Source organism: Hemicordylus capensis, chromosome 1, assembly GCF_027244095.1.
Source record: "Hemicordylus capensis ecotype Gifberg chromosome 1, rHemCap1.1.pri, whole genome shotgun sequence".
NCBI classification, from domain to species: domain Eukaryota; kingdom Metazoa; phylum Chordata; class Lepidosauria; order Squamata; family Cordylidae; genus Hemicordylus; species Hemicordylus capensis.
In genome coordinates, this window is record NC_069657.1 from 142573677 (window position 1) to 142594007 (window position 20331).

The 20331-nt window shown below is 44.4% G+C and overlaps 2 protein-coding genes across 2 annotated transcripts; both read right to left on the bottom strand.

The window, feature by feature from the left end:
- Positions 1-863: 863 nt before the first annotated feature.
- On the bottom strand, positions 864-4047 carry LOC128325375 (olfactory receptor 10V1-like). The gene is made up of 2 exons (XM_053251125.1): positions 3842-4047; positions 864-1824 (listed from the first exon to the last, which is right to left on the bottom strand). The coding sequence occupies exons 1-2, from the start codon at positions 3859-3861 to the stop codon at positions 864-866; spliced, it is 981 nt and encodes a 326-aa protein (XP_053107100.1). The 5' UTR covers positions 3862-4047.
- Positions 4048-18338: 14291 nt separating this feature from the next.
- On the bottom strand, positions 18339-19391 carry LOC128322047 (olfactory receptor 10V1-like). The gene has a single exon (XM_053242743.1). It carries the CDS (start codon positions 19389-19391, stop codon positions 18435-18437), a length of 957 nt encoding a protein of 318 aa, XP_053098718.1. The 3' UTR covers positions 18339-18434.
- Positions 19392-20331: the final 940 nt, after the last annotated feature.

Consider the following 20331-nt stretch of genomic DNA (forward strand, 5'->3'; position numbering starts at 1 on the left):
GTGACTTGCCTGTTTGAGTTCATGGCCAAGGTGAAATGTGAACCACGGAACTCAACTCATGTTTTTAGCCACCACATCGCACTAACTCTCTGAAATGTATACAAAGAAGAATTCACAGGTAAAACTCTCCTCATCTGAATGTCATGAAGCTGCATGCCATGATTTTTCTCCTAGTTCTTTGCCTGCCATGGAGCTATTGAAGACACAGGAGGCCTGCCAGAAAACAGTTGGTGGCTCTATCCCTGAAATGTACTTATTCTCACACCACAGACTTCTTCCCATGCCTTTCTGTGATCCAATTGAGCCAGTTCTCCACAACTGCCCAGAGCTACAGAATTCTCATCTTCAATATATCATTGGATGCCCCTTTTGCCACTTAGTAAGGGGGATTCCCCATGTGGGGGAAAAAACTGCTCAGGGAAAACGTGGAGTGCTTGGGACCCTGGTGCACCACAGTCTCAAGCTCGACCTGGTCCCCGTAGCTACTTTTTAATGTCGAAAGATTACTTCTGGCTTATTTCTGTTCTTAAGCTCATCAGTTAATGATGGGCCTAACATAATGTGTTGTTTGGCCCTGGGAATCTGCAGCATATCAACCATCTGAGATGTGAGCCTATGACGACTTCCGTGTGTGAAACAGCCACAGGCAGAGTTCTCATGAAACCTCAAATGTTCATGTACCCATTTTCAATAGAGGCAGTTCACAGACTGGGCTGTGAAGCGTTAAGTACTGAGTGATCGAGTGACAAAAAGTGATTTGTGTGCATAAGCAAATAAACCTACAGTCACATAAAAGCTGCAATACCTTGGCTTGTATCAGCCGTTTATGCCATGCTACCACACTAGGTGTGTGCTCAAGGATGTCATGGGGAGAGCACTTTCTTCTTCAGGACTCTGCTCAGTGCATTCTTTAACTCTTTGTTCCTTATGCTGTAAATCAAGGGGTTCAGTACAGGAGTGACGAAGGTGTAAACCACAGACACTACCCGACCTTCCTCTGGTGAGTAGCTGGAACTGGGGCGGAGGTAGATTAAACTGCCACAGCCATACTGTAAAAGGACGACCATTAAGTGGGAGGAGCATGTGGAGAATGCCCTCTGTCGGCCTGCTACAGAGCGGATGTGCAAGATGGCCATCACAATGAAGGCATAGGAGATGCAGACGAGGAGAAAAGGGACAGACAGGATTATAGCACTGATCATAAAAAGGGTAACCTGATGGGCATGGGTGTCACTGCATGCTAGCCTCAGGATGGCAGGGAAGTCACAGAAAAAATGATTGATCTCATTGTTGCTGCAGAATGGAAGGTGTAATATCAGAACTGAGAGCTGAATGCCAAACAAGCTACTCATGCTTAATGTCACAGCTACAAGACTCACACACATCCTCCAGTTCATAATGATGGTGTAGCGCAGTGGGTGACAGATGGCAACATATCGGTCATAGGCCATAACAGACAACAGCATACAGTCAGCCCCTCCCAAGAAGATAAAGAAGAACATCTGTGTGCCACATCCAGCCAGCGAGATGGAGGCTGTTCTCCCAGAGAGAAGGTTGACCAGGGTTAGTGGGGCAATGACACAGGAGTATGCAATCTCCAGTACTGCCAGGTTAGCCAAGAAGAAATACATGGGAGTATGGAGGGAGTGTTCCGTATAGACGATGAGCACAACTGCAGAGTTTCCCAAAAGGCTGAGGAGGTACAAAAACAGGAAAGCCCAAAAAATCAACAACTGCATCTCTGGGAGAGCTGAGAAAGGATGGAAGTGAAAATGTGTCAGTCTGGTGTGGTTTTTATTCTCCATGTAAACTGGCACATGTGATCTAGTACAAGATAAAAAGAGAGAGAGGATCAATTACAAAGAAGCTGACATGACATGAGAATACTCACTTCCAGAATCAACAGGTCACACTAATCAATTCCTAAAGTGTACAGTGAACCAAGTTGCACCTGGAGGTCAAAATTCTCCACTTTTGCAAGAGAAGATGAATATTTCTGGTCTGAGATGTCTACTTCCTGGCTTTGCCAATTGCTGTATAGATCATCAGTTGATCATCAGCTATGAGAAAATGTTTTTTGGGGGTGGGGGTGCATATAACACAAGTGGTAATTAGATAGACATCTCATTGAACAAGCTGATTGAATACTTGGGTATACGTTTTCATAGATCAACTAGATGGGTAGTTCATAGGAAATGGGTCATTGCAAGAGTCAAAACATTGCCCCAAGGCTATTCCCCACTTCTTTTTACAAAGAACAGTAAATTTGTTCCTGCTGTATTACAGATATACAAAACCAAACTGGAATCCCAGATCCTCTGTGGAGTGCCAGTATAAATAACTGTTTTGTTCCCATCTTTTGAGAGCCAACAATGAGTATTAGGTAGTTTGTTTGTTTGTTATTAAGAGCAGGTATATACTGCTATTCAACAACAAAAAAAGTTCTTAAAACAGTTTACATAGAAAAAAGCATCAGATGGTTCCCTGTCCCCAAAGGGCTTGCAATCTAAAAAGAAATACATCAAGCAACAGCCACTGGGAAATGCTGTGCTGGGATTGAATAGAGACAGTTGTCCTTCCCCTGTTAAATATAAGAGAGTGACCATTTCAAAAGGTGCCTCTTTGCCCAGTTATCAAAGACCTACCCAGGGGCTTTCCCAAGTGTGTTGCTGGAATGGTTCTATATTTAGAAGCTCTCTGCCAGAGCATGCTGGAAACAGACTTTATAGTGTTGCCTCCTGAGTGTGTTCTTGGTGGTTTGACATTAGCAGGTTTGTTGCTGAAGAACTACTTGCTGCAGGGGCATAACTATAACAGGGCAAGGGGAGACAGTTGTCTGGGGGCCCACTGCCTTGGGGGGCCCCCAGAGGCAAGTCACATGACTGACTCCCCCAGCTGCGCACCCGCCCAGGCTTCCTTCAGTTGTATTCATCCTCCAAAATTGATGTGAGTGTTAAGACCTGGAGCTACCAGAACAGCATGTCTTTCTCTAGTACCATTAAATGACTTGCATCATCCACAATGCTTTTTGTTACCACTATTCAGCCTCATTTAAGATTTCTTTACTTCATGAGCTGAGCTTCAGTGGAGGTGGGGGCCCATTTTAAAATCCTGTCTCTGAGCCCACTCCAACCTTGCTAAGCCCCTGACTTGCTGGTTTTTCCTCCAGCTTTGTTTCTCTGCTCTGATAATACATTTGCCAAAGCATAGGATTGTGGACATCAAGAGACAGAAGATCTTAGCTTCAGCCTGATGTGTCTGCTCACTCAAGATTAGGGGATATTTGTAAACAAGGGAACTCTAAGGGAATCTTCAGTGTGAGACTGCTGAATTAGAATTTATCAAGAGGTCCAATTCTTTCCAGTCACACTTGAATTGAGATGATGGTTTCCAGTCATATTATGGAGTCAATTAACTTGGCATAACTAGGAGGATCTTCTTATCACCTATTATTGCTGTTGTCGGTGCCTAATATCCTGAGTAGTGGGACTGAAATTAAGTCATCCTTTTTAGAGTGACTGAAAGGCTACTCTTGAGTAACTTAGTCTGGATGTCAACAAATGTCTTTATCTTTTATATGTTTAAGCTTTATATAGAACTAGCTGACCCCGCACAAAGCATCTGTGCAGTTGTAGACTGAGCCTGTGACATCCCCCGCAGCTTGCTCTCCCCCCTGCAGCTCGCTCGCTCTCCCCCCCCCGCAGCTCGCTCACTCTCCCCCCCCCGCAGCTCGCTCGCCCCCTGCAGCTCTCCCCATTGGGCGGGTCAGGGCCAGGCCATCCCACCAGCGCCTCCCACCTTCTCCTCCCAGCTGGTAGGGCTTTGCCCGCCGTCTGCCCACCTCCTCACCACCGCCATCATTTCTCCCCGCCGCCTCCTCTTCCTGGCCGGCAGGGCTTTGCCCGCCGCCCACCCACCTCTTCTGGCCGGAGGGTCTTTGCCTGCCAGCCCTCCACCTCTGCATCCTGACCGCCGCCATTATTTCTCTCTGCTTCAATGCTGGAACTCTTGCACGCTCTAGAGCATCTGCGCGTTAGTACTTGATTGCTCCCCTCACCTCAGAGATCTCCCCACCCTCACCTGAGCTGCACTCCTGCTCCTCCTCATTCCCATTGCTTCCATCCTCCTCACCCTTCTGGGTCGTGGCTGCAGCATTGCTGCCGCCTATTGGCCAAGCTGCAGCCCCCTATCCCCAGAGATCTCCCCACCCTCACCCGAGCCCCGCTCCTGCTCCTCCCTTCAGGAGCAGCAGCAGTGGTTGACCGCGCCATTCCTCGCTGCTGCCACCACCATGGCCGCTCGTTCCCCTCAGGCCGCTGACAGGCCCAGGCCCATCCCTTGCCTGGCTGTCTCCCTCTTACAATGGCCTCAGTAGCCCCAATCAGCAGCAGTGGTTGCCTGGACCCTTCCTTGCTGCCAGTGCTGCCATGGCCGCTCATTCCCATCAGGCTGCTGACAGGCTCAGGCCCGTCCCTTGCGCTTCCTTCTGTCTCTCTTCCCCCTCCCTTCTTTTTCTCTTTCTCTCTCCTCCACTCGCTCTTCTCCACTCTTTCTTCCCCATCCCTTCATGTTTTTTCTCCCTCCCTCCCTGAGTTAAAAGATTTTGTTCATTTACATAACTGCATCCTCCTTCTCCTGAAGGGGCTCTTTCCTCCCTTACGACCTGTCTTTTTGCAGACCCCTGCCTGCTATCCTTTTATATCCAGAACATCTTCCGACCAGTAACAGCTGCATTCCTAGTGGACCTTAACCATCACAGGCCTCTCCTCCTTATCTGCATAGGGAATCTCCACTGCCCAATCACCATGGTGCTTCTGCTCTCACAGGCTCCTTCTCCCTATCTGCATATGGAATCCCCACTGCCCAATCAGGTGCTTCTGCTTGCAAACTCAGCCAATCGCCTCCTTCCTACCATGTTGCCGCGCATGGCCCATCTACAAGAAATAAGTATATAGATTGTCACAGCCTGTACCTTTTGCATTTCATGGCCATTTGTTCTCATTGTTTACTCCCCCCCCCCATTTTTCTATGCACATGCGCGCGCACACACACACACACACACACACCTAGGATAATACTCTGATAAAGTGGATTGTAGTCCATGAAAGCTTATATTACAATGAACATGTTAATCTTTAAGGTGCCACTGGACTTTATTGTTTTCATATACTACAAGGGCTTCTTGTGCTAACCTTTTGTGGACTAGCCTCAAGCTTAGTTTCATTTTTCCTTTCCTTCTGTTACCAGTTAACCTTTTCCAATTCCATCCTCATTATCCTCTTCTCTTTCTATACTTTTGTCTTGTTCACCTTACAAACTCCTAAGCTCTATTGAAATCAATGCAACTTCATTCTATATAAATGTGTTTAGGATCTGGCTGTTGTTAGTCTGTATGCTATGTCACTTCTGTGTTTTGTGCTGCATTGAGTGACACCATTGATCAATGCTAAATAATAGTAGCATTAGCATTGTTGTTGTTGCTGTTGTTGTTGTTGTTTGCCTGGCTTCATAACTGTGATCTTTTAGAATCCAGGTGGAGACCTTTCTGTTCACTCAGGCCTTTTAAATTTTAAATTTTGATCTGATTTTGTATTCCCCCCCCCTTTTTTTGGTCTGTTATGATTTAATCTGTTGTGTGTTTTTATCTCATGTTTTAATGTTGTGTTGTAAGCCGCCCAGAGAACAACATGTTAAGGGGTGGCAAACAAATAAAGTTGTTTATTATTTCTTGTTTACACAGTCAGACAGGTGTTATTGACTGGTTTGTTTTATCCAGACATTGAGTCCTTCCCAAGGACCTGGGATGGCCGAATTATCAATATTGATTATCAATATTATCTATATTGTTGTTATTATTATAGATATCATCGCAAAATAGAGTCTGTTCCAAGTAAAGTTGTTTTTTGTAGTTGGCTGATGCTGATTTCTGTGGCCCCTATGGTGTTGAGGTGCTTTTCAAGTTGTTTTGGAATTGCACTTAGGGTGCCAATTACTACTGGGATTATTTTGTTCTTCTGCCATAGCCTTTATTTTTTATTATTATTATTTCTTGTTTACAGTCAGACGGGTGTTATTGACTGGTTTTTTATTATTATTATTATTATTATTATTATTATTATTATTATTATTATTTGACTTAGCTAACAATTGCAAAGTACTTCGCTTCTGGGAAATAATAGTAACTGTTACCACTCTTCATTATGTACATTAACAGGCACTCCATCCAAAGGTTGTTGCAAATGTCCCATTATTTTCAATGAAATTTAGTTGTGGCTAGCTTTTTTTGGCATGAGCCCATTGTATATTCAAACCATTGTAAGACTGCTACAGTGAAATGTAACAGAATTTGCTGAAGAATCCTCACTCACCCAGTACTTTATAATGGAGTCTAGGGCCCTATTCAGACATTATATTGTACTTATTCAGCTCTATTCAGACATTATATTGTACATGCATTCAGGTGTTTGTACACATGTACATGTTTTTGTGCAAATGATGGTGACTGTGTTCATTAAAAAGTGAATCTGGGTGCAAACTCTCTCAGACACATTGTACAGATAGGAAATGTACTGCTGTGCATGCACTGAGCATAATGTGTGAATGACTATATGTGTACACAGACTGACGACGATGAATATGTATGCATGTACACTGTAAACAGATTGTATATACATTAACCATAATGTGTGAATAGAGTTAGACTAGTGTAAAATAATGGCACATTATTATTCATTGTTTCAGTGTTATGCCTCATCTTCAGTCAGAAACACTTAAAAAAAAGATGCATAAAAATAATATATCACTCTAAAGCAAGTGTCAAAAGTGACCTCAGACTGTGCTCACCTGACAGTTATAGACAGCACAACATTTTTGCAGAAATAAAACTGCTTCTCCCAAACACCAACCATGACTCTTCTATCTCAGTGAAAATATTCACCTTGAAGGATCTGCAAGATTGTTAATCTTATTTGTACTTACAACCAATCAATGGTGAGTCTTTCTCCAAACGTCTTGGAAGAGCCTGACCCTGAGTTACAATACCCAGCAGCCTTTATCTGGGGAAAGTATAGAGCATTTTTGCCTAAACAGGGCTAGAGTAATCTCCCTTCCTTGTTAAAAAGAATAGCAACCACTGCCCTTTCTCTACAATATCTCTGTCTCTGAAGACTTTATGTACTCTGAAAGGTCCTTGGGGGGTAAGCTAGTCCCAATATCTTCCACTCAGCCAGGCATCAGGAAAGCACCAGCAATTCATGCACCCTGAGAATGCAAAGGAGAAAGTTGTTTGTTGCTATCCCCACCATTGAATAACCTTTCCAAAGGGATTTCTGCCATCTTTGGTCCAATTTGGTGGGTGTAAATGGAAAGCCTAATGAAAAGAAGGGTTAGAGTGTTAGGGACTCCAGAGCTTGAGAATTGAACCTTATGACTTGAAGCTAGGACCTCTAGAGTCAAACTACACATTACATTAAATACATCATTAGATCTGATGTATTTGTGGGAGATGTTTTGTTTTTGTTTTAAAGAAGAAGCAGCCATGGGAGGAGTCAGATCAGGATCATGGCATGGGGGAGGTGGCTTTAACCAGTTATTAACCTGCTATTCTTGATCGGACCTGCCCATGGTTGCTATTTTCCCAGGAGGAACACTCCCATTGGTGTCAATGGGAGCATTTGTCCCAGGGCAAACAGCAACTATGGGGAGTCCTAATTTGGATCTGGATCATGGCCAGGGAAAAGAGTTAAAGGCATCCCAAGGGAAAGGGTTAAAGCCACCATGATCCTGATATGGGTCAGCATTCCTGCAACTCCTGTTTAGAGAGAAAAAAGCACAAGCACATGAGTTCTAAAGACACACTTAATGTAAGCGTAGTTTGACCCGAGTTTGTTGAGCTGTCTGGCACAGTGTTGTTAACAGTATTGTTCTGGAGCACTGGGGGAACGTCCCAAGACTACTTTGGGGCTTGCGTGGGGAATTAGTGAAACTATAATGAACAGTCTGTTACAGTGCCAATTTGTGCAAAGCTTTGGTCTGGAAATGATGAGAGAGAAAGAGATACTGTATGGTACAACAAGATGTATATAGGGAATTAGGGGTATGGAAGAGAAAAATTTATTAAGCAGGCAAGGAGGCAATACAATATTAACTAATAGTGCTAATCTGGAGTCTCACAAAGAGGAGTTTTAACTTCAGGTTTGAATTATTACAAGATCAGCTCAGGGCTGGCTAGAGAAAAGGCCTGAAGAGCAGCTTTAGACTTAAAGAGAAAAGAGAAGGGGGCAAGGAGATTTAGGAAGATAAGCAATTAGCATTACCATTCCAAGATCCGGTGGTGTGTTGGTAACACTTGCAGGTAGCATGCATTGGTGGATCTCCTCGCAGGGACAAGGCAGGAAGGCAAGGAAAAGAAGAGGGAAGCATGGAACTTGCAAGCCAGGAAAAAAGGATAGTGTCTGGTTCCAAGAAAAGTCCAGGGGTGGTTGGGTCTCTAGGCTCCAATTCTCTAGAGTAGCCAAGCATGGTGAGCAGTTTGAGTCTGGACATAGGTCCAAACTGGCAGAGGCTGGGATCCAAGCTGGAATCAAGGCTGGAGCAAAAGCTGTAGCTGATGCTAAAGCCAGAGCACAACATTTGTTGGCATTTGGACTAGAAATAGGCAAAATCATACCTCTAGGCCATACACGAGTCACACCTCCTTGCTGTTGGGGCTGACATCCGTGGTTGACCAATAATTCATATTGCTTGATTCAATCACTGGTAGGTGTGATCTTGATGAACAATAAAGTGAAACTAGCTGATCCTGCACAGAGCATCTATGCGGTTGTGCAATGAGCCTGTGGCATCCCCTCCACACACAACTCTCTCACTCTCTCTCTCCCCCCCACAACTCCCTCGCTCTCCCCCCCACAACTCCCTCGCTCTCTCCCCTGCAACTCTCTCGCTCGCTCTCCCCCTGCAACTCTCTCGCTCGCTCTCCCCCTGCAACTCTCTCGCTCGCTCTCCCCCTGCAACTCCCTCGCTCGCTCTCCCCCTGCAACTCCCTCGCTCGCTCTCCCCCTGCAACTCCCTCGCTCGCTCTCCCCCTGCAACTCCCTCGCTCGCTCTCCCCCTGCAACTCCCTCGCTCGCTCTCCCCCGCAACTCCCTCGCTCGCTCTCCCCCGCAACTCTCTCGCTCGCTCTTTCCCCCCGCAACTCTCTCGCTCGCTCTTTCCCCTGCAACTCCCTCGCTCGCTCTCTTTCCCCTGCAACTCCCTCGCTCGCTCTCTTTCCCCTGCAACTCCCTCGCTCGCTCTCTTTCCCCTGCAACTCCCTCGCCCTCTCTCTTTCCACCCGCAACTCCCTCGCTCGCTCTCCCCCCACCTGCAACTCACCGCCTTCACTCCTCTCCGGCTGCTGCCTTCTCTCTTTCCAAACTCTCGCGCGCTGTCAGCCAATCTCCTCACACCTCTCTGTCAGCCAATTGCCTCCTTTCTGCCACGTCCCCATGCATGGCCCGTCTTAGAGAAATAAATATATAGATGGCATGGACAAATTGTATGGGCTGGAGTGAATTAATGAGGGTGAGCTCAAAGCTTATTTTGCACACCAGGAAGATCTTCCAGGTGGGGAGATAATGATTATTTTGATACCAACAACTTTCCATTTTGTATATGCCAGGCCATTAGCACAGCGATAGTGGGGTGGGAGTGCTCAGCCTTATCTGAGTCCCTGTGAAGACGATTAGTGAAATTAATCCTTTATGCCAAAAAGTGAGTTATACTATTCCCTTGAGAAATAGTCTCTCTCCTTAACTCATGCCTTGTCAGCCAGCTTCCTTAACTGAATAGAGCGGGGTCATAGGGTTATACCTTCCAGTTGCTTGTTATACTGACCATGGTAATAGTTTCCCCATGTTTGCTTTTGCTAAGTGACCAACTTGAGAGTTTTGCCAAATTTGGGCATGCACAGAATCCATGGTTCCACAAGCTCATAGCCAAGATTGAGATTGCAAGCCTGTAGTTCAAAATCACATAGTGGGGTACTTTTTGTAGCCCCCAAACAGGCTGTTCTAGCAACATACCCCTCCCCCTTGAAATGAGCTGAACTGTAGCCAAGCGTAGTCTCACTTTTAGACTATGAACTGACTTGGAGAGAAGGGGTGGTCGCTTTAAAATCCCGTCAATAGACGGCTGAGGCCAATTGATACTTAGTTCAAGACTGATGATTAAGCTTGTCCATCAGTTGCCTCACAAGTGTATAAGACACCTGTTGTTCTATGGCTGGTGATTGTGTGGGTGAAGTTGTGTCTGTGAAGTAGTGTATGCTATAATAGGGAGTTAGCATAGATATGGAAAGTTAGTAAGGAGGGATAGGTTAGCATTGGAAGAGGCACTTCCTCAAGTAAGCACTGAAGGTTGAATGTAAAATGTCTTACTGATACTAAAAGTTATGGCAGTGCATCCTTGATCCTCGGGCAGGCTGCCATCACACTGGTCTGGCATACATCCTTCTTCCGGAGTGGCTGTTGGGCTTAAGAGGTTGTTAGGCACCACCAGCATGCTCGAACTTAACCATCAACTGTGGTCACCCTCTGTGTGCTGTAGCACAGAGCGGGGGTGGTGTACTAGCAACTTGTGGAGCTCAAACAGTGGCATGCTAAGACAACTTGGAGCCTATCTATTCAAACTAGCACACAAACTGGGGGAAACGGGTAAACTGGCTTTATCTGAGACAAGCCTGCCTTGACTGTCATGGATCCCGGTTCTAATTGTTTTGCTGGGTGGGGTGAGAAGGGTCTAATTCCCAAACTGTAAGAACAAAGAAGATGTGGTGTCAGCCAACAACCCGGATGGCTTTAAGAGGGGTTTGGATAACTTCATGGAGGAGAGGTCTATCAACAGCTACTAGTCCACAATGGCTATAGGCCACCTCCAGCCCCAAAGGCAGGATTGCCTCTGAGTACCAGTTGCAGGGGAGTAACAGCAGGAGAGAGGACATGTGCTCAACTCCTGCCTGTAGGCTTCCAGTGGCAACTGGTGGGCCACTGTGTGAAACAGGATGCTGGACTAGATGGGCCTTGGGCCTGATCCAGCAGGGCTGTTCTTATGTTCTTATGAATGGAAGCATTTTGCACACTGTTGAGTGGCTAATCTGGAAAGCGCCCTGATGATGCTGACATGGAGAATTAGAGTTGGGTATCATCAGCATATTGATAGCACCCTGCACCAAATCTCCTGATGATCTCTCCCAGCAGTTACACGTAGATGTTAAAAAGCATTGGACACAGTATGGAGCCCTGAGGGACACCATACAAAAGTTCATATTCAGAAGAATGACAGTCTCCAAGTGTCTAGGAGATCCAAGCATCTGGAATCTGCCTGAGAGGTAGGAGTGAAACCACTGCAAAGCAGTGCCTCCCACCTACAACTGTCTCAGACACTCCAGAAGGATACTATGGTTGATAGTATCAAAAGCCGCCGAGAGATCCAAAAGGACCAACAGAGTCACTCTCTCTCTGTCAATTCCCAATTGATCATCCATCAAGCCAAGCAAGGCAGTCTCCACCCCATAGTCCACCCAAAAGTCAGTTTGAGATGGGTCTAGATAATTAGTTTCCTTCAAGACTGCCTGGAACTGGGAGGCCACCACCTTCTCAGTCTCCTTGCCCAACCATGGAACGTTGGAGATAGGCCTATAGTTGTTTAACTCTGAGGGAAGCAATGCAGGCTTCTTCAGAAGAGGTCTAATGATTGCCTCCTTAAGACAAAAAGGCATCCCATCTCCTTCAGAGAAGCATTTATAATCTCTACCAGGCCCTCTACCACAACCTTCCTCCTAGATAGGTGAAACTCGAAAAATTAGAATATCGTGCAAAAGTTCATTAATTTCAGTAATGCAAATTAAAAGGTGAAACCGATATATGAGATAGACGCATTACATGCAAAGCGAGATAAGTCAAGCCTTAATTTGTTGTAATTGTGATGATCATGGCGTACAGCTCATGAGAACCCCAAATCCACAATCCCAGAAAATTAGAATATTACATGAAACCAATAAAACAAGGATTGTAAATAGAACAATATCGGACCTCTGAAAAGTATAAGCATGCATATGTATTCAGTACTTGGTTTGGGCCCCTTTTGCAGCAATTACTGCCTCAATGCGGCGTGGCATGGATGCTATCAGCCTGTGGCACTGCTGAGGTGTTATGGAAGACCAGGATGCTTCAATAGCAGCCTTCAGCTCTTCTGCATTGTTTGGTCTCATGTCCCTCATCCTTCTCTTGGCAATGCCCCATAGATTCTCTATGGGGTTCAGGTCAGGTGAGTTTGCTGGCCAATCAAGCACAGTAATCCCATGGTCACTGAACCAGGTTTTGGGACTTTTGGCAGTGTGGGCAGGTGCCAAGTCCTGCTGGAAAATGAAGTCAGCATCCCCATACAGCTCGTCTGCGGAAGGAAGCATGAAGTGCTCCAAAATCTCCTGATAGACGGCTGCGTTGACCCTGGACTTAATGAAGCACAGTCGACCAACACCAGCAGATGACATGGCTCCCCAAATCAACACAGACTGTGGAAACTTCACACTGGACTTCAAGCATCTTGCATTGTGTGCCTCTCCATTCTTCCTCCAGACTCTGGGTCCTTGGTTTCTAAATGAGTTGCAAAAGTTGCTCTCATCAGAAAAGAGGACTTTGGACCACTGAGCAACAGACCAGTTCTTTTTTTCTTGAGCCCAGGTAAGACGCTTCTGACGTTTGTTGTTCAGGAACGGCTTGACAAGAGGAATACGACATTTGAAGCCCATGTCCAGGATCCGTCTGTGTGTGGTGGCTCTTGATGCACTAACTCCAGCCTCAGTCCACTCCTTGTGAAAGTCCCCAACACTTTTGAATGGCCTTTTCCTGACAATCCTCTCCAGGCTGCGGTCATCCCTGCTGCTTGTGCACCTTTTTCTTCCACACTTTCCCCTTCCACATAACTTTCTATTAAATGTGCTTTGATACAGCACTGTGGGAACATCCAACTTCTTTTGCAATTACCTTTTGAGGCTTTCCCTCCTTATGGAGGGTGTCAATGATGGTTTTCTGCACAACTGTCAAGTCAGCAGTCTTTCCCATGATTGTGATTCCTAATGAACCAGACTGAGAGACCATTTAAAGGCTCAGGAACCCTTTGCAGGTGTTATGGATTGATTAGCTGATTGGAGTGGGACACCTGGAGCCTAGACTGTTGAACCTTTTCACAATATTCTAATTTTCTGGGATTGTGGATTTGGGGTTCTCATGAGCTGTACGCCATGATCATCACAATTATAAGGCTTGACTTATCTCGCTTTGCATGTAATGCGTCTATCTCATATATCAGTTTCACCTTTTAATTTGCATTACTGAAATTAATGAACTTTTGCACGTTATTCTAATTTTTCGAGTTTCACCTGTAAGCCACCTACACAGTGGCTGTTGAGAGCAGTGGACACATTCCTCAAAGAGTTCTGGGATCCAGCTGGATCCATGACCTTTGGAACCAGCCCATTTTAATCGATCCCTCACCACTGCACACAGGGACACCAAGATATTTTCTGGAGCCTGAGGCAGGTGTGATGGTGGGGCCCCCTCTAAAAAGACTCATGCATATGTGTATAAAATGGGCACCAGACAGCCCTGCTTGCACAAGTGATGGCCGGTGATGATCTGAGCCTTTATAAAGTAATGAGAACGGCAGCACACATAAACCTTGTTTTCAGATCACCTGTTTCTAGAACAGTGCTGAACAATAATAGTCCAATATTATACTGGGTTAGCTTTGTGATTTTCATGGCAGGCCTGGTTCTGAGCCAGTTCTGATGAGGAGACCTTGGGATGAATGTTAAGATCCTCCAATACAGTCAGATAATTAGATTTCAGCACCTTGAGAAGAGAGGCACATTGTTTGACAGCATGTTTACAGACTACGGGCTGAGCTTGTTAAAAATCCTCTCTGTCAGTCTTAGGTAGAATAGCTTTTTCCCTCTCTAAGTATCAAGTGAGTACAGATACAAAATACATGTGAATTGAATCAGGTATGGATCAGGTATTTCCCTTTAGTTTAAAATATATATATATAATCAGGAAAGGACTGCACCTTATATCTGCAAATACTTTGTAGGGGAAACCTGCATTTGAAACACATGTGCCCTTCATATATGAAGCATGCAACATATACATATTTCATACTGGGATGGATCTCTACCTCACTATAAAATGTCTCATTAGAAGTCACTGGCAGATAGTGACTATAGATTCTCTGTAACTTTTAAGAAGTAGAAATCTGGCTTCATTTCCATCTATGCCACCACACAGCAATTTTAGGCCAGTTATACTTTCTTTTGATATGTCTGAAATTATTTTAAATGTTCCTGAATAAATCTTCCTTTTATTTTATTTAATTCCAGAATTGCTCTTGACGGCCATGAAGCCTTGGACAATTATTGAATATGCTGTGATTTATATAATCCAGACATTAAAAGTTGCTGAAGGCCTATTGATAAAAGTACTGTCAAAAGAGTCACTGCTTTTTACTGAATAGCATCAGTTGTGGGACACAAACCAACAGTATCAATGAGCAATGGCAATTGCTAGATTTTTGTTCTTGAAGAGCTACTGTGCCTTTTTAAAGCTGTGTGACAGGCAGAAGAGTAACCGGTGCAGCTGCTTTCTGCATCACTGTACCTTCATGCTGCTTAAGGTGGTACCTGTTACATTTCCGTCACTTGGAAGAAGCGGAAGAAGGGCTTGTGGGAAGGGGCTGTGGTTCAGTGGCAGAGGACATGCTTTGCGTGCAGAACATCCCAAATTCATTTCCTGCCCTCTCCAGGTAGGGCTGGGAAAGACCCCTGGAGAGCCACTGCCAGTAAATGTAGACAACACTGCACTAGATGGACCAATGGCCTCACTTAGCAGAAGGCAGCTTCAAGTGCTCAAGAGAGTACTGTAGTCTGGAGACCATGATCCCTTTGTATATGAAAATTGTTTAATTTTCAAGTATACAGTTGAACAACAACAACAACGTATTCATTACATGATAATATTCATAATAAATATGCATAATAATAAAACTAAACATCAACAAAACTACCTCCAAATAATTACAACTGTAGCATATGAGGAAAGTTAGAAGAAACAATATATTTCTGTAACCACTCGCTATTCCACTTTCCCAAAGTTGCAGGAATTTTGCCTTACCATCTCTCGCTTTATATATTAAAACAACTATCAATAACCTCAGTGCTCCTCTTATTTTTATATTGTCTGAATTTTGCATTGAAATACAAAACTCCTTGTTTAATTCTACTCAGTGCAAAATCTCTCCCCCCCCCTTTATTTTAATTAGTTTTCTACATATCAATGTGACTTCCCGTTCATCTTTCAGCACAGTTATATTGCAACATCCATATTTGCTCTCATGTAAATATTTTCTTCGTATTTATATATCTGGTTATTATGTCCTAATCCTTGTTTTCATCACCAAAGCAATCTATTAGTTTCATTACTATAACAAATTCCCCAACTGTTATTTTTACATTTCAACCCCCGTTAATAAATCCAAATTCACATTGTTTTTCATATACCGCAAAAAGGGTTTCCAATCTTCTACGAAATTTTCTATATGACTATTTCTTACTAATACGGTAAGTTTTGCCATTTCTGCATATTCATATGCCTTCTTCAGCCATTCTTCTTTTGCTGGAATTTCCGCAGATCTCAATTTCTGAGCAAGAACCATTCTAGCCGCCGTCGTAAGATATAGGAATAAATTTCTATTTTCTTTCGAGATTTCTTCATTAATTATGCCCAACAGAAAGGATTCAGGTCTCTTATGAAATACACATTTAAAAATCTTTTAAAGTTCATCATAAATCATATCCCAAAACCTCTTTACCGCTCTGCAGGACCACCACATGTGATAGAAGGACCCCTCACTATCTTTACATTTCCAGCACTTATTAGATACATTTTTATACATTAAAGCTTGTTTCTTAGGTGTTAAATACCACCTGTACATCATTTTAATTAAATTTTCTTTTAAATTATAACACGCTGTAAATTTAAGATCTTTCTTCCATAGCTTCTCCCAGTCCTCTAAGTTAATATTATGACCTACATCTTGTGCCCATTTTACCATTGTTGATTTTACCACTTCATCTCTTGTTTCTTCACATAATAACAAATTGTACTTTTTGGTAATTAGTTTTTACATCACTTTCACATAACTCTATTTCAGATTTTGATCTCTGCTCTTCAAAGCCTATTTTCGAATCTTTTTTAAAAAACCTCATTTAACTGATAATATTGAAACCAGTTGGTCACTCTGTCTTTTAGTTCTTCCTCCTTTTCCAGTTCCCATTTATTATCACACTTATTCAACACTTCATTATAGGTCGGCCATCTGGTTTTCATATTCACTTCTTTACACATAACAACTTCTAGTGGGTACCTTGTTTTCTAAGTATTTCTTATTTCTTTCCCAAACTATTATCAAACTTCTTCTGATGTAATGATTAAGAAAATCCCTATGTACTTTAGTCTTATCATAAAAAAAATACGCATGCCAACCAAATCTTCTATCAAAGCCCTCCAAATCAAAAATTCTTGGGTTTCTTAAAACTATCCATTCTTTCATCCATACCAGACAGACATGCTGCATCAAAATACAATCTTAAATTTGGAAGGGCAAGACCTCCTCTTTCTTTAGCATCAGTTAAGTTTTTAGAATTAATTCTGGGTCTTTTCCCTTGCCAAATAAAGTTAGAGTTATCTTTCTGCCAACACTTAAAACAGGTCAAAGTATTAATTACAGGTATCATTTGGAATAGAAATAACATCATTGGTAGTACATTCATTTTAATAACAGAAATTCTACCCACCAGTGCAGGGGCGTAGCTAGCCCGCTGGTGGCCCATGTGTGGTCGCGGTGGGTGCCCCAATAGCCCCGCCCCCTGGATCTGACATCAGACGCAGGGGATAGCCACGCCCCCACATCTGACGTCAGATGCAGGGGCGTGGCCTTGAGGCTCCATGCGGGATCGCTGCAGCAGTTTAACTGCCAAAGGGGCAGCGCGGCCCCTTCGGCAGTTAGACGAAGCCTGGTGCTGCATTCACAGCGCAGCCCAGGAGCGGCTCTTCCCTGCCCAGGGAAGAGCCGCTTCTGGACTGTGTTGCGAACGCGGCCCCTTCAAGAGCTAGTTAGGCTGGCGTTACGTTCGCAGCGCCAGCCTTTGTTTAGCTCCCAAAGGGGCCGCGAGGCCCCCGCTCGGGAGCTAAACTACCACCCCCGCGTCTGACGTCAGATGCGGGGGGGCGTGTCGGGGCCGCTCTCGCGGCTCCTGATTGGCCACCGGCCTGGGTTCTTTGAACCCGTTGGCCCAATGGTGGCTCTGCCCCTGCACCAGTGCAAAATATCCATTGACTTTCAATGTGTCTGCAAGCATACACGTCTGAATAGCAACTTCTATATCTATCAACAATTTCAGTTCAACTCATTGGATGATGTCCTCTCCAGAGAAATGCCAGTCACGCTGGTTCTTTGCCAATCCTATCCAAACATCTTTGAGCAGTGTGGTTTGTGGTCATTTTTCTGCTTCTTTTGTTGCCCTGGTGACAATCTTCCGATCCCCTCCGAGACCGCCTTTCCTCTGAATGCTTCTCAATAGGGATGTGGCCACCAGTCCGGGGCCATTTTAAGCGGCCTCCAAACCGGTCTGGATTGGGGCCGGTCCGGCAGGGGGGGGCGGTATGTAGCTTTAAGGGTGGGGGGGTAGTATTTACCCCTCCCGCTGCTTTTCCCCTTCCAGAGCTCGACTTTTTAGCAAAGTTTTTGGGGCGGCAGCACACGTGCCCATCACCGCCATGCGCGCGCCGCAACAAGTGCATGCATGCACTCAACTTCCCCTTTTGCCAGGCAACAACGGGGGCAGGGGCAGCAGGGAGGAATGCTGCCACCCCAAAAACTGTGCTAAAAAGTCGAGCGCTGGAAGGGGGAAAGCGGCGGGAGGGGTAAGTACTACCCCCCCTCCCAGTGCCGGACCGTGCCTCCGTGCACATCCCTACTTCTCAATGTGGTCAGCCCATCTCATTATACATATTTATTCTCCTTAAACAAACAGCTACTTCTGTCCATCAAGAAAATACTCAGTATTACCTGTTCCACTCTTGTACAGTTTGTTTTCAGGAAGGCATGTGTTCCATTTCCTTCCATTGTATCTGTGTTTAAAGACAATAGAGTGGCAATAGTCATGATGCATTTGTGCAACTTCTGCCACAGGCAAACTACATGCTTTTCAAGGGATAGTTATAATCTAGAGATTCAGTAAAGTATGCAGACAGCTAATCTATGCTACCATCAATAACCTGCATGTTCAGTCCCACTTGATACCACAGCCACTGTGTCATTTCCTGGTCATTGACCTAATGCTGTCATTTTTTCTGGGACATCACTTTCCTTTTCAAAGTCCTGCCCAGTGCATCTTTTAACTCTTTGTTTCTCATGCTGTAGATCAAGGGGTTCAGTACAGGAGTGATAAAGGTGTAAACCACAGACACTACCTGACCTTCCTCCGGTGAGTAGCTGGAACTGGGGCGGAGGTAGATTAAACTGCCACAGCCATATTGTAAAAGGACAACCATTAAGTGGGAGGAGCATGTGGAGAAAGCCCGCTGTCGACCCTCTGCAGAGTGAATGCGCAAGATGGCCATCACAATGAAGCCATAGGAGATGCATATTAGGAGGAAAGGGACAGTCAGGACAATGACACTAATAATAAAAAGGGCAATTTGGTGTGCATATGTGTCACCACAGGCTAGCTTCATGACAGCAGAAAAATCACAAAAAAATTTGTTAATTTCATTATTGCTGTTGCTGACACAGAAGGGCAGAGTCAATATCAGAACAGACAACTGAAAACCAAACAAGCAGCTCATGGTCAATGCTGCAGCTACAAGACTCACACACACTTTCCAGCTCATAACAATAGCATAGTTTAGTGGGTGACAGATTGCCATATATCGGTCATAGGCCATGATGGCCAGCAGGACACAGTCAGATCCTCCGAAGAAGGTAAAGAAGAACATCTGGGTACCACATCCAGCCAAAGAGATGGAGACCTGTCTTGCAGATGCAAGGTTGGCCAGAGTTGGTGGAGCAATAGTACAAGAATAGGCAATCTCTAAAACTGCCAGGTTAGCCAAGAAAAAATACATGGGTGTGTGGAGAGAATGTGTTGAGTATATGATGAAAGCAACAGCAGCATTTCCAAGTAGGCTGAGTAAGTACAGAATCAGAAAAGCCCAGAAAATCAGCAGTCGCATCTCTGGGAGGGTTGTGAATGCATGGAAGTGGAACTGTATGATTCCAGTTTGGTTTTCACTCTCCATGTAAATAAGAATGTAAGTTCTGCTGTGGGATAAAAGAGCAGAGAGCAAATTACAGAGAAGCCTACATTACAACCAGGGAATTAGGTTCTGCTTATAGCTTAAATGGCAATGAAACAGGAATGGGAATTAATGCTACATCAAGGCAGTATATCAAGGTGTAGCTGGCCTGGCTCCCATTGAAGGTGAAATTGTCCAACTCCTACTTTAAATGTTTAGTCTACAGATTTCTGTAGGTGGAAAGTTAGATGCAGGGATTTATTTTTTTTTAAAAAATGCAACTAGGGCTGCATTATGACAATGGTGGCAAGTGTGGTTAAAGAGTAAACCATGATTTTCAATATCTATGCAATCCTGCGGAGTCTGAAGTGAGAATGCAGGATTTCCAGGCAATCCCAGCCAAATCACTGCAGTTAAAAAGCATTTAACCAGGATAAATAACCAGGATGCAAAACATGCAGAGAAAGGAAGGAAGGAAGGAAGGAAGGTGCAGCTCCAAAAGAAAATTTGTGCAATTCCAAAAGTGAGTGATAACGTACTTATTTCATTGACTAGGTCCAGGTTCCTCTAGAACCTAGATTCTGATCAAGTGTACCCATTTTTCCTTCCAAAGCTGATTCCCACAGACTCTACTGCTATTCCCACAGAGTCTTCGCCAATGAATATAACACTCCTCTGCAACAGTACTGTCAAATTCTCAGTTGTGAGGATTATCTCCCATTCTGTTTAGGCTGCCAGATGTCATGGAATGTGACTCCAGGCAACAGGGTAGGTATTCACAGACAAGGAAAATGCATAGGTGTGTGTTGTAGTGGCATGTCCATGCATGAATTACACTCACATAACTTTGTGCACTTCTGAATTTTCCTCTTAAAAAGCCATGGTAAGGTAAAGGATTTGAGAGCATGTTAGTCACTAAGGTGGCTATATCCATTAGAAATAA